Genomic DNA, 12,896 nt, shown 5'->3' on the forward strand with positions numbered 1-12,896 from the left:
ATTGTAGATACATAAGGGCAAACTGTGCAATTACTCCTACCGGAAGCAAAAGAATCAAAACAAGCAAAAGCTACAAGAAACAATTATTACAGGTACAACAAATACAGATTAATTTTTTTTCTTTTTGAAATGTTAGTCATACTGATCCTAGTGTATCAATAATGAGAGTGTGATTTTGCAAGAAGTGTGCTATAAAGTAGAATTGCTTTTTATGACATAGATTCTATTGTGCCGTGATTATACATTGTCAGCCTCACCTTATTTATGTTCTTTCCCAAGATGCCATCTTGGAAAGGAACTTTCATTTAACTTGCACGCACACACACAGACATCTTTTTCACTGCCAGAAAACTGCGCGTGGTAATGCAGCAAAACACTGAAGAATAATACAGCAGCTTCAGCTGCCCCTTAGGTTGTGCACAGATGGTACAGTAAAGAGCTCTTTGTGTGATCCACCAAAGCTGTCAGGTACATATATGCCAGTGTGCTGCCTTCCTGTACCTAGCTAAATTTTGTGGTTCCGCAACTTTCGATGGGAAGTGAATTTTGTTGAAAAGTTTCATATCTAAAAATGGCGATGAGTAATGTCTGTTTGTAAAAAAGACTGGAAAGACCTAGAAACAGGAATATGCGAACACTTGGTGACATAAGACAGCTATTCAAAACACATTTGAAACATTCTTCAAGCTATATTGCCCACATGGGAAACATGTATCATATCTGAGTTCTAATATCTTTTTTTTTCTCATGGATACTAGAGTCAAGGATTTCACATTAAAGAGCAACCACAGAATCTTCCGTAATGTGACACAAACATACCATAATAAGCTAAGCTACCACTATAGTATAAGAGAATATGCTAGAATATTTGATTCAGTACACATATTCCATTGAATTTCAGCTGCAGGAGAGAGAACCACGGTTAAGTAAAATACCACTCTATCTGTTGACCTTTGAAATATTCCTGAAAGAGATCATTTTTTTTGTGCGTTAACTGAAATTCCATTGTCAGAAAATGATTTAAGCATATAATTTGTTTTCCTGCAACTAATGCATTGCTGACTCAAAGTGTACTTGATCTGTCCACAGCGCTTCATGTTGCATCATAATAAATATGTTTCTCTCTCTCTCTCTCAGACACACATACAGCTGCTGCAGCATCCATGTATGAGTGTGTTCCTTAATTTGAATGTGGGTGTTTGTGCTGCAGTTACATCTGAAGTGTCCAACAAACTTGCCTGAAACCTCGTTTTCCTCTTAATATATTTTGGTTACTGGTGAGTATGTTGAAGTGCCTGTCTATTCTTTAGCTTGGTGGGTGCCATATATCAACTTTCTTCCCTTTGTGTAAAATAAATGGATGATTTGTTGCTTCACCCGACGTCTTTAAATAATGCTGCTCATACACGTACTTCTTTTTTGTACTGTATACAGGACAGTTGACCACTTGCTTTTGTTCTGCTGTTCAATATGCTGTAATGAGTATGTGTGTGCAGTTTATGACCAAGTAGAATGAGCCCATGCTTGTCTATGGTTTGGCTTTATGCGGTTTATCGTACGTCCCAGAGCGACTAAGGCTATGAGGGACACCGTAGTGGCGGGCTGTGGATAATTTCGACCACCTGGGGTTCTTTAACGTGCACCGACATCGCACAGCACAAAAGGCCTCTAGCATTACGGCTTCATTGAAATGAGGCCAACAAGACCGAGATCAGGCCCGCATCTTTCAGGTCAGCAGCTGAGCACCACAACCCCTAAGTCACCATGGCGGCTTGCCCATGTTTTTCATTCAGTGTTTCGGTATATACACTGCATTTGCCATCACCTGTTGGGTCACCTTGTCAAGCCACTGACAGCAGTAGCTTTTTGTGGCTGCTCCCTCTTTGCATGAAAAGAAAATCCAATTTCAATTTAAAGAAATTATGCGTTAAAATATTTCGTTCCATCACCTTACTTATCCACTCTCAAGGCTCAAGGGCATTATTTAGAGAAATGGGTGAACAGAACAAATTATTAACAGAACAAATCAGTTGCAGCTTTCTTGAAGGCGATGTTATTGACGATCACAGTGACGAAGGCAACAAAGTAGTTCCAGTCGTTACTGGTGTGTGGAAAAAATGAATATATGACATGCGACAACACAGACTTTAAACATGTGGTCATTATGTGATGAAATGTAGGGCTCATTGTAGTGCTCGTGAAAAGCTAAAAATCCAGAGGAAAGAAATAGGAGTTGTAAAACAGAAAACAAGACTGTCTGTAGTGTTGCAACTGAATAGTAAAAAGAAGGAAAAATTATAGTAAAGCAAGAGAAATATCAATATTGTTGTGACAAATTTGGCACCAAGAAAAGGGCATTTGAAATGTTAAAAACATCTTGCCATCCAAATATCACTCCCAAATTTTAACAAGAATTGCAGACAATTTTAGAATGTGTGGTAAAATAACTATTTTGATTCAAATTTAATACCCGCCTTTGCTGCTCTGCCAATGCTAAAACTGGTAAAAATTTTTCTCGAAACATGCAATACCTAGAAGCACAATTTGAAACTCTTTTTGTATAACGTGTCCATACCTCTGGATTGTAAAGTTGAGATTTCGGGGCATGGTCAAAGTTGTCTACCACTCATATTAATAAGACAGCAAGAGCTGAATTACAACTATGCAACATTAAAATGATCACTAAACTGCAAGATCAAATAACCCCAGTTGAAGGACTCATCATGCTTCTGCAAGGTTCCAGTGGTTCTCGCTAAGCTGGTGCCAACAATACATGATCCCAGCTCTTTGAACAGCACTTCAACAAACCTTGTTAGCAGAAGCACGAAGTTAGCAGTGCACAAAGTGCCATGAAATTGCGGCCGACCGTGCTCACGTCGAGGACCTCATTTCAACAGCAACTAACATACAGAAATATCTACACAGTAGCAAGATTTATTACAACGAAAAAAGGGTTTTCCTTGCTGCTAACCAATACAAAGTTGCCTATTTTGAGTCCTTGTGACACTTACGGCCAAGTGAAATGTGCCTTGTGAATTACTTCTGCTTATATGCATTGCTTACAAGGTGAGTTATTATTGAGAAAGTTGACTTAGAATTGAAGAAAGCATATCAGTTAGAGTAGTTTAAGCACACAAACAAGGAAGGAAAACATGGGAAAAGAGCTGCAACCAATCAATTTATTTCCTGGCTGAAGCACTGTACACAGGAAATACACAGTACACAGTACAGCCATACAGTACACAGTATGGCTTCAATGCAAAGCAATACTGCAATTAAATAAGAAATTCAAAAGACAAGCCAGTTATGAAAGTTGTTCACGTGCCATCATGTCTATGCTATTATAACCGGTACCCTAATTTCTTAAAAGACGTTCAATCTCATAGGTAAATGAATGTGTCTTAAAGGGGGGGTGGGGTATACTCCATTGCCACGCCATCTAGCATTACCTACTGACAGATTTAAGTATTCCCACAGAACACCAATGCAGTACACCAATTGTCTGGAATGTCTTTTCTGCCACCCATATATTTCTAACACAAAATGTGTGTGGATTCAGGCAAGACAGCTTGAGAGAAGTGGTACAAAACAATTGAGGATTCCGAACCTGCTGGCCACCTTTTTGACGTTAATTGTGGAATATATTGTGGGCTTAGGGCACAACTGCTGTTAGCTTCGGTGCATAGGGCACACGTCGTGAAGTTTCCATTTTGCCTTAATAGTAGAATGAAACTTTGGTCACTGACCATGTCGAACATGTTGATTGACATTGCAGAACCCTAACAGGTTGCTCGTTCAAAATGAAGGACCGGTCATGAAAAGGCAGCTCCTTAACTAATCAGGGCAATGACTTTGCATATGCCTGGTGAAGGTTTCCCTTTGTTCTGATGACTGTCTTAAATAAAGGACTCCAGGTGCAGCCACACTTACAAATTTCCTTCAGTGGCAAATATTTCCACATTCTCCCAAGCAATTTCATGCCCTGGTTGTGCATGTTCTGCCACAGCAACTGTTCGATTCCTGCCGACATCACTGCGACGCTTTCAGATGCCTGGGCATGTTTCTAGCTGTCTCCCCGATGTAGACCGAATTAATCGTAGCAAGGTAAACGATTCCAGGGAACTTCGAACGAGGCAGAGCATCTTCAACATTTCAAAAAATCCCCATGCAATTTACTAGTTAGTACGTGGGCAATATTCACCTATTGCCTAACACCTGCCCTTCGTCTGGAATGTACAGGGTTGTCAACTTGTACGAACACGCGAGTGCGTGGCCCCACTCTGGAGGGCCACTGCGCACGACACGGCCGCGCGTCGAAGCGAAGTGGTAGATGACGTGAAGCACCACGTTCAGGTCCAACTTCTCCTGCGCTACTTGGCTGCGATGAGCGGCCGTGAAGGACGCAGTGGCCCTCCAGAGTGAGGCCACGCACTCGCGTGTTAAGGGTGGACGACCTTGTACATACGAAACCACTGCTCGCTTCAACTAACGAATGCCTCGGGGACTGCAAAACCACCGTGCCTGGATCGTATTTATGACCCTGGTCCCACGTTGTAATGAATTCACATTATTAACTTGCATACATTCTGCGCAAATCAGGTTGAATGCTCAAAACGAATGAGCGCACATATGCCTACTCGCACAACCCATAAATTACGCGAAATGAAAGCGTATTTATGTCGATTAATTATACCAAGATTTTCCGGAGAAAGCTGGAGCGTCTTCCAAGGCCAGTGTGCACAAGCGCGAGCACCCAAACAACGCAAGCACACAAGAGTCCTTTCACAACGAATCAAGCGATCAGAACGCGCCACGCAAAAGCCAAGGTCACATATACACGGTGAGAATGATGCAAAACGCCTGCATGACTTTACCACACCGCCTAAAATCCAAGCGCAACCCCGAAATCACACGTCCACGCGTTGACAGAGGCGGATCAAACAAGCAAACGATGCAAAAACGGCGGCTCAAATCCCGTCCGCCAACAATAAACGAAGCCAAGGCAATCCATGGGTGAAAATAACGCTTTGGGCCGGCTTTTCGTTATTTCCACCGGGTCGCAATAACGCTTTGGCTTGGATTTCCGTTATTCTCACCCGGTCGCAATAACGCCGGCCCTTTTCGTTATTTCCACCGGGTCGCAATAACGCTTTGGCTTGGATTTCCGTTATTCTCACCCGGTCGCAATAACGCCGGCCGTAGACTGCTTACCAGATTGAGTTGTCAGGCTGTCGAAGAGCAAACATCTGATCATGAAGATGTCCGCAGGTTTGTTAATTAACGAGTGTGCGAATTTCCTTTGACGTCACAATAACACTTGTTTGCATATCTACCTTATTATAAATTGATTTATTTTACCCCGAGTGACATACGTGTTTCAGCTAAAGGGGCTGGTAAAAACGCTTTATTTTCTTTTGTGTGTGCGTGGATGACCGTGATGAGAGGCTTGACAAGATGAATAGACGAAACGGGGAGAAAATATTACAGTCGACCATATAGAGACGGTGGACTTTCTCTGAGCTTACCACTCTGGGTATAACCGGAATTCGAATCGCCTAAATCTGGCCGTCCTCTGTATAACCGAGCATTGCTGTATATTCAAAGATTTAGTGGACGCCTGGGCGTTTTCTCTTGCGGTTTTCGGCATACTAGAGCGCCCAGTTCATTTTACTTTCTGGAACTAATTACAGATCAACAACATGTACTGGTGCAGTCCGGGCAAACACAACATCTGCAATGTTCCTTGTTCAGGTATTTGGCAAACTATGCGATTCCGTGGTATTTGATTGTACTGGCATTCTACGCATGGGTAGCTATACTAGTGATCATTGACACTGCAGCCTCTGGAAGAATGTTTACCACACACTCATCATTACAGAAAGTTGGTGAACAGTGATGTTGCACCTGTACTACATGTGTGCGAGCGTGCGTGCGTACGCGCAAAGTACCCTGGCTGATCGAAATAATTCTGGAATCTGCCTCAATAAATCAATAAATCAATGAATGAATGAATGAATGAATCAATCAATCAATCAATCAATCAATCAATCAATCAATCAATCAATCAATCAATCAATCAATCAATCAATCAATCAATCAATAAATCGTGATACGCCAAGCTGTAGAACGCAGCATTTTCTAGCTTGAGCTTGTAGCCGTTTTTTTAGCATATTTCCCCTGCATTTTGTTCGCCGCTAAAAGACAGGCACGGATGTGTATGAAATTGCAAGTATTTAACATTTTCTACTATTTATTACTCATTTTAATATTCTATTCTATTCGTCTCTGCTGAAATGCGATTAACACGCTTCCATTTCCCCAACAGCTCTGCGGTCAGATGACATCGGTCCATCCATCCAGTGTGCAAAAAAGATCTACAGGAGGCGCGGGTTCAGCGCATGGTAACGTTCCTCTTGACGCTCGTCACTGAACTTGTCTAACATTTTTCTTTCATGGAATCTTTTTGCGCATATAACATATGTACAGCTTCTGTGAAGGCATTGTGAAGGTCAGCTCTAAGAAAAACTAATATTTCGCGCTTGCTTATGTCAATTTTCAACAGATGCAAGCTAAAATGTCGCCATAAGATGATTTACTTCGTTGAAACTACGACGTACTACCTGAAGTCTCTTCTGTGTTTATACCTTCATCATAGACTACAACTAAGTTCCAGTTCCACGCTTTCGTTTGGGCGTCTTCTATCTTGAATACCTTTTCACTCACCATCACAGAAGTGCAAATTGGAATACTTTAATAAGACAGTTAGTCCTGAAGAGTGGAAACTAGTATTGATGTCGCTCTCTCAATGCACCTCCAAGCAGGTTCTAGCAGAGAACAGGAAGTGCATAATCACATAACTGAAATTTGCCACTTTTGAGAAGCGCCAATGGGTGATTGATTTATCTTTTTTCTTTTGAATTTAGGTACGGATGGAAGCACAAGTGCGCAGGAAAAGACCTCTCCTCCTACGTCAGAGGATGTCATTATTGAGTCTTCGGACCCCTGCAGCCATTCGCGCGTTGTTCCTGAACTCAGTCAGTACACCCTTCGGGGAGGATCAAAAGTAAAGCACTTACCTGGAACATAACACTTAATAAAAAAGACTGCGTGGTACTATCAAATATGTGCGTACCTTTCCATACATTACGGAGGCAGAGTTGCACTTAGTTAATTCTGCTTCGTTCAGTTAGAAGAGGCGTGTAATGTTTATCAAGAGGTTTCAGCCCAGCAAGGAATGCCGGCAGTCGGTCCTTCCGAGTGAATGTCTGTATCAAGGCGCTGAGTTCCAGAGACGGTAAACGAGGAAGTTGTATTCATTGCATCCTTGCCTAACAAAAACTGACGAACCGAGGCGAGGTCGGCAAGTATCTAAATTTAAGTGGGCACCCACCGTTCTTTTATTGAGGCAGTATGTTGTGGCGCCTTGCCAGCAAGTGCATCCCTATCTCGGCCAAGATTAGGTTTGTCACAGTGATCTCCAAAACCAAGGGCGTGAAACTGTCCGACTTTTGCCTTGTGCTCCGACGTTGATACCGCTGAACAGTGGAAAACCCTTATTGCAGCGCTTGTAGCGCTGACTAGTGCTCATGAATGATAATGACGAGCTGGACCTCGTCACCAACGCCACTGAAGCTTGTCAGGTGCACGGGCGCTTAATGTCAACTTCTACTTACGCCGCACCATCGCTGAACTTTTTTTAAGAGTTGTGGCAAATGATCCGAAGCCCTTTATAATGAAGTCATCGTGTAGAGAATGCAGATCAGTCTTCCTCCCCTAATCCTCCCCAAGGCAAAAGTCGGACGTGAAACTGTCCGACTTTTGCCTTGTGCTCGGACGTTGATACCGCTGAACAGTGGGAAACCCTTATTGCAGCGCTTGTAGCGCTGACTAGTGCTCACGAATGATAATGACGAGCTGGACCCCGTCACCAACGCCACTGAAGCTTGTCAGGTGCACGGGCGCTTAATGTCAACTTCTACTTACGCCGCGCCATCGCTGAACTGTTTTAAGAGTTGTGGCAAATGATCCGAAGCCCTTTATAATGAAGTCGTCGTGTAGAGAATGCAGATCAGTCTTCCTCCCCTAATCTTTGTCAGTGACACACTCTCGACAAAAAGATAATAGAATAATCGACGTCCTTAGAATGGCGCTTATGCACGGGACAGTGATGAAATTTCGCACTACATGATTTTGTAGTCTTTGCCAAAAGGAAACAGGTTGCACGGATTGCTTCTCAGTCGTATATTAAAGCTATTATGCAAGTCCTCAAGCTCTAAATCTCTGTGTGGTAAGGAGAACCCCCGTCCTCACCTTCAATAGCTTTTTGAGCTTTAGGGAAGCCGTGATGGCTCTGCTATACAAATGAGAAGCATACCATACAGCCTGGTTACTTTTGGCAAAGACTGCACACTCCAGCTGACTACTTCTGCGGCACCTTATTCCTGTGAAGTTTTTTTCTTACTCTCTGGGCTGTGTCCCTCTGGACGCCCAAGAGCACCTAAGCGGCTTACGGGCAACTTACATTCTAACTTTGGAAGGTAGAACGTTAACGGAAGAAAGAATATATGCGAAGTAAGTGGGGCAATGACACGCGCATACGCATTCAGTTATAGACTTCGTACTCTACTAAGCGAGGAGTAAATTTCAAGCTTTTCACTCTTCTCCTTACGGCTAAAATACCGATAGTAGCAGAGGAAGTAATTCACGCAGCTTGAAAATTAATTATTTGTTCCTAGCTCGAGCGACACATGCTGAAGCCAAAATTAACAAAAAAGAAAAAGATTTGTGCATGCTGTTCGGTTTGTGGGCACATTCGAGCCGATACGGGCAGTCAGAACGAGATGAGTGAGTTATATGCTTAAATCACACTCGGTAAAACTAACACCGACTGCACCTTCGCACAACGCTTTCGTGCCGCCCGCCGGTACGCTACATATTGCTAGAGCTGGAACAGCCCCCCGCTGGACAGTGACAGCGCGCCGGCATCCGCCGAAACTAGGAGGACTGTAATGAGAGCGGAATCACCTTACGAAATATACCGGCGCTCATGCTATCGCAGTGTAAAACGTTTATAGCCTAGGTTTGTAGTTTGTGGAGTACGGACCCCTACGCAGCCTACGCTTACGTTACATGGGATGGTGGCGCCAGCTTGCGTAACATCGTTCGATCAGACGGTCCTCTTCGCTTCTTTGCACACACCTCCCCATAAGACAACCGTTTTCCTTTATGGCGCTCTAGGTGGCGCCATAACACTTTCACGCGTACGTCAGCGGTGGCCTTAGGGGTTTGAGCATCCTCGTCGCATGTGGGAGGTGCGGGGTTCGATCCCCAGTGCCGCCGGGTATCCATCGGTGATACAGTGGGTACAAGCTTTCCCCTAGCCTAATGCTCGGTTCGTTTGGAGTAAGATGCTTGGAAATTGGATCATTGACGCCACTTTGTGCAGACGGAAGACACCTTGTGGCATGGCGCTCTTTGGCCAATGTTGCAGTTAAAAGAAAAGGTTGGATATGGCCGGTTGGTCTGATCGTACGTTGGTCAGCGGTACTTCGTCCGCTCGTCCGGCGACACGTTGCCGGTTGGGGCAGCAACTCCAAACTTCTTGAGACAAAACTGATTTATTGGAGACGGAGCAAAACAAGAACTTGGAGAAAAAGGCGGGCTAAAAAAAGGCTGTTAAAAAAAGGCTGTAGAAAAGCGGCCGAGACTGGGACTCGGCGCGCTCGTCCCTGCTCTTTGTTCGCAGCGGGTTTTAACCCTTCGATAATTGGGCGGAGCTTTATTGACTCCGCTCTCGCCCAATTCCAACCAATCCCGCCGCAATGGCGTTGTAGGTACAAGTAGGTGGAGCCCAGTGCTCGCCAGAGCCCGACTCTAGAGGCGCCAGTTAGTCCACTGCTTAGCTATTTCTGAAGTCGCCGACCTTACTGACCCCCACCCCCACTTGACAGCTCATCTCTTTTCAATGGGACAAGGTCGTCGGCCCCCTGCGGCCCCGACAGGGCTGTTCGCTTACTCCCAGTTTCCCGCGGCTTGCACAGCGTCCGAGGCGCGCGACGCACTGTCGCCGTTCCTAACCCCTCCAGACGGACACGGTAGGGGGAAATTAGCTATTGGCACCGTAGGCTTCTGCCTTAACCGTTTCTTTGCGTCACTAAAATTCATCAGTGTCTAGAATTCAATGTCTACTACTTATAGCAACGTTCGATCACTCCTTTCCCTCTTTGTGGGCTAAAATCTCAGTAAAAAATACATAAATGTTCTCTTTTATTATTGGAAGTTGCCTATCGTTGCAAAGGCTAAAGGCGGCGTTCATCTCATTAAGCACGTAGGCCCAAAACGATTCGCAAATGTGAACGACCGGCTATTGATTGTATGCAGTAATTTAGCGTCGCGAAGGCAAACACAGAGATGAGAATTCCGACGGAAACTGTCTGTACTCTGGATCTTTGATATCTGCAGCTATAACGCTTAGTTAGCAACAAGATTAGACAAGCTTGCCGGGGCTAAGGCGCGATACCAGGCTTGTCTAAAGTGCAGGATATCCTGCCACGTATGTTTCCTTTATACATTCTGCTACGAGACCCTGTACTGATCTCACTCTCCAAAATGTCGTGCTAGCGCGGAACCATCGAACTTTTTTGCCGCCCCATGCTACGCTTGCCTTCTCTTGGAATCCACTCTGTTACTCTTAAGGACCAGCGGTTATCTTGCCCTTGAATTACATGCCCTGCCTAAGCCCAAGACTGCAGGCTAAATTTACGCGTTAGGTTTTTTGTTCCGCGCACAGTGAGGGAGGTCCGCTTTGTCTGGGTACCTGGTCATTCGGGTATCTATTTCAACGAGGTGGCTGATTTATTGGCAAGGTCAGCTCTCACTGACCCTGCCCTGCCTATCAGCTGCAACTAGTAGAAGGAAGCAAGAAATAGCATACATTTCAATCAACATAACAGGGAACACGTGTCCATTTTTCGTATAAATTCTCCACGCACCTTGTGATGAGCGTACTGTGTGCGAACGCCTGAGGCACATCAGCCGACGAAATTGTAGACAGCGAAGGCGTGCTCGATGAAGTAGCCGTTGACGAAGCAGATACTAATCGTGGTTAAAAGGACATACGTTTGCTGAAAAGCCCACCACGCTGAACACTAGAATATGTCTGAGGCCTGTTTGGTTTGACGTAGGTAACAATTTTTTTTAATGCAGTAGACGATAATAATGACTTTAGATTTGATTTGATAATCTGTTTGCAATATTATAAATGAATATGTTAAATTGCAGTTTTCGCGCTCTGTAAAATAATGTGGCGGGCGCCAGGTTTTTGCGCCTCAAACGCTTTATTTCAGCTCAAAAAATAGCAAAATGTTCAGTGTTACACTCTCAAAAACAAGTCATAGCATCAAAATTCATGCGCTAAATATTTTTATGAGTCCACTTAGGTAAGAGGAAAAGCTTGAACAATGGACTATATGCAACCTCTCTGAGAAACAGTGACCGGCGAATGAGTGTGTGGGAGGAGCTGTCTGCAGACTTACGTCGTGTCCTACCATAGGTGTTTCATCCAAAGCGTCATCTTCTGCCAGGAGGTGTCTATCTCAAGTTGGGAAATGCTGTTTCTCCTATGAACGCAATTTTATTTATTTATTTATTTATTTATTTATTTATTTATTTATTTATTTATTTATTTATTTATTTATTTATTTATTTATTTATTTATTTATTTATTTATTTATTTATTTATTTATTTCATAATACTGCAGGCCAACTGCTTGGCCCAAGCAGGAGTGAACTTATATTGTTACAGAACAAAACAGAATAAAATTATTCAATATTAGCAGCACACGGATACCAAAGAATAAAACCAAAAGAATAAACTTATACAATGTTAGCAGCGCACGGATACCAAAGAATAAAACCAAAAGAATAAACTTATACAAAATTAGCAGCACACGGATACAAAACATACATATAAGCAATATTAGCAGGTAAGTAGACGATTTAACGCATCAGAAAAATTTTGCGAGGAAAAAAACAGATTCCGGTAACGAATTCCAATCTTGCACTGTTCTAGGGAAAAAACTGTATTTAAAACTGTTAGTCTTGGCGAAAATGGGTATAAGTGAATGTTCATGAACGTTCCGAGTCCTTCTCACTAGAGGACGCTTATTGCACTCCGGAAGCTTCAGTTTATTTTTACCTGTTAAACTATTGAACAAGAATACCAATCTATTAATCTTTCGGCGGATTTCTAGTGTAGGAATGTAATTTGACATAATTAACTGCGAGGGAGAGTCTTCTCTTTTGTATTTTCCGTATATAAACCTAACCGCTTTCCTATTGACTTTTCAAGGATTATTATGTCCTTTATCGTGTACGGGTCCCACACGACTGAAGCGTATTCAAGTAAGGACCGCACACAAGTTTCGTAAGCCAATTTTTTCATGTTTGCTGGGGCAGTTTTTAGCTTTCTTCGTAAAACCCATAGCTTTCGCAATGCGGCTGTAGAAATATTAGTAATGTGTGACGACCATTTTAGCTTACTGTCGAGTGTTACACCTAAATATTTATATTTCTCAACTTCCAAAATCCTATCACCGCGAATAAGGTAAGGCAGTAAACAAGGAGACTTTTTTCTAGTTATACGTAAGACAACAGTTTTTGCACTATTAAGTTCCATAGCCCATTTAAGACAGCATTCTTCAATGGCAAAAACTGCTTTTTGTACAGAGCTGTGGTCATGTTCGGATGAAATTTGTTTATACACAACGCAGTCGTCTGCGAATAACTTAACAGAAACATCTTCAGGTACAACCACAACTAAATTATTGACATATATTAAAAACAACAATTCCTCACCAGCCACTCAAACATGGCGAGGGCCCAGAACAGTTACATGA

General features: G+C 43.1%; 1 protein-coding gene across 1 annotated transcript in view; it reads left to right on the plus strand.

The window, feature by feature from the left end:
• Positions 1 to 7,077, plus strand: part of LOC149358222 (lysozyme c-1-like) — a 68,201-nt gene extending 61,124 nt beyond the window's left edge. Inside the window, exons 3-5 of the mRNA XM_089570282.1 lie at positions 5,691 to 5,751; positions 6,326 to 6,401; positions 6,924 to 7,077. Of these exons, the coding sequence (XP_089426408.1) occupies positions 5,691 to 5,751; positions 6,326 to 6,401; positions 6,924 to 6,990 (204 nt within the window). The 3' untranslated portion in view covers positions 6,991 to 7,077. The remainder of the gene's footprint in view (positions 1 to 5,690; positions 5,752 to 6,325; positions 6,402 to 6,923) is intronic.
• Positions 7,078 to 12,896: the final 5,819 nt, after the last annotated feature.

Source organism: Amblyomma mixtum, chromosome 2, assembly GCF_055824585.1.
Source record: "Amblyomma mixtum isolate Tamu chromosome 2, ASM5582458v1, whole genome shotgun sequence".
NCBI classification, from domain to species: domain Eukaryota; kingdom Metazoa; phylum Arthropoda; class Arachnida; order Ixodida; family Ixodidae; genus Amblyomma; species Amblyomma mixtum.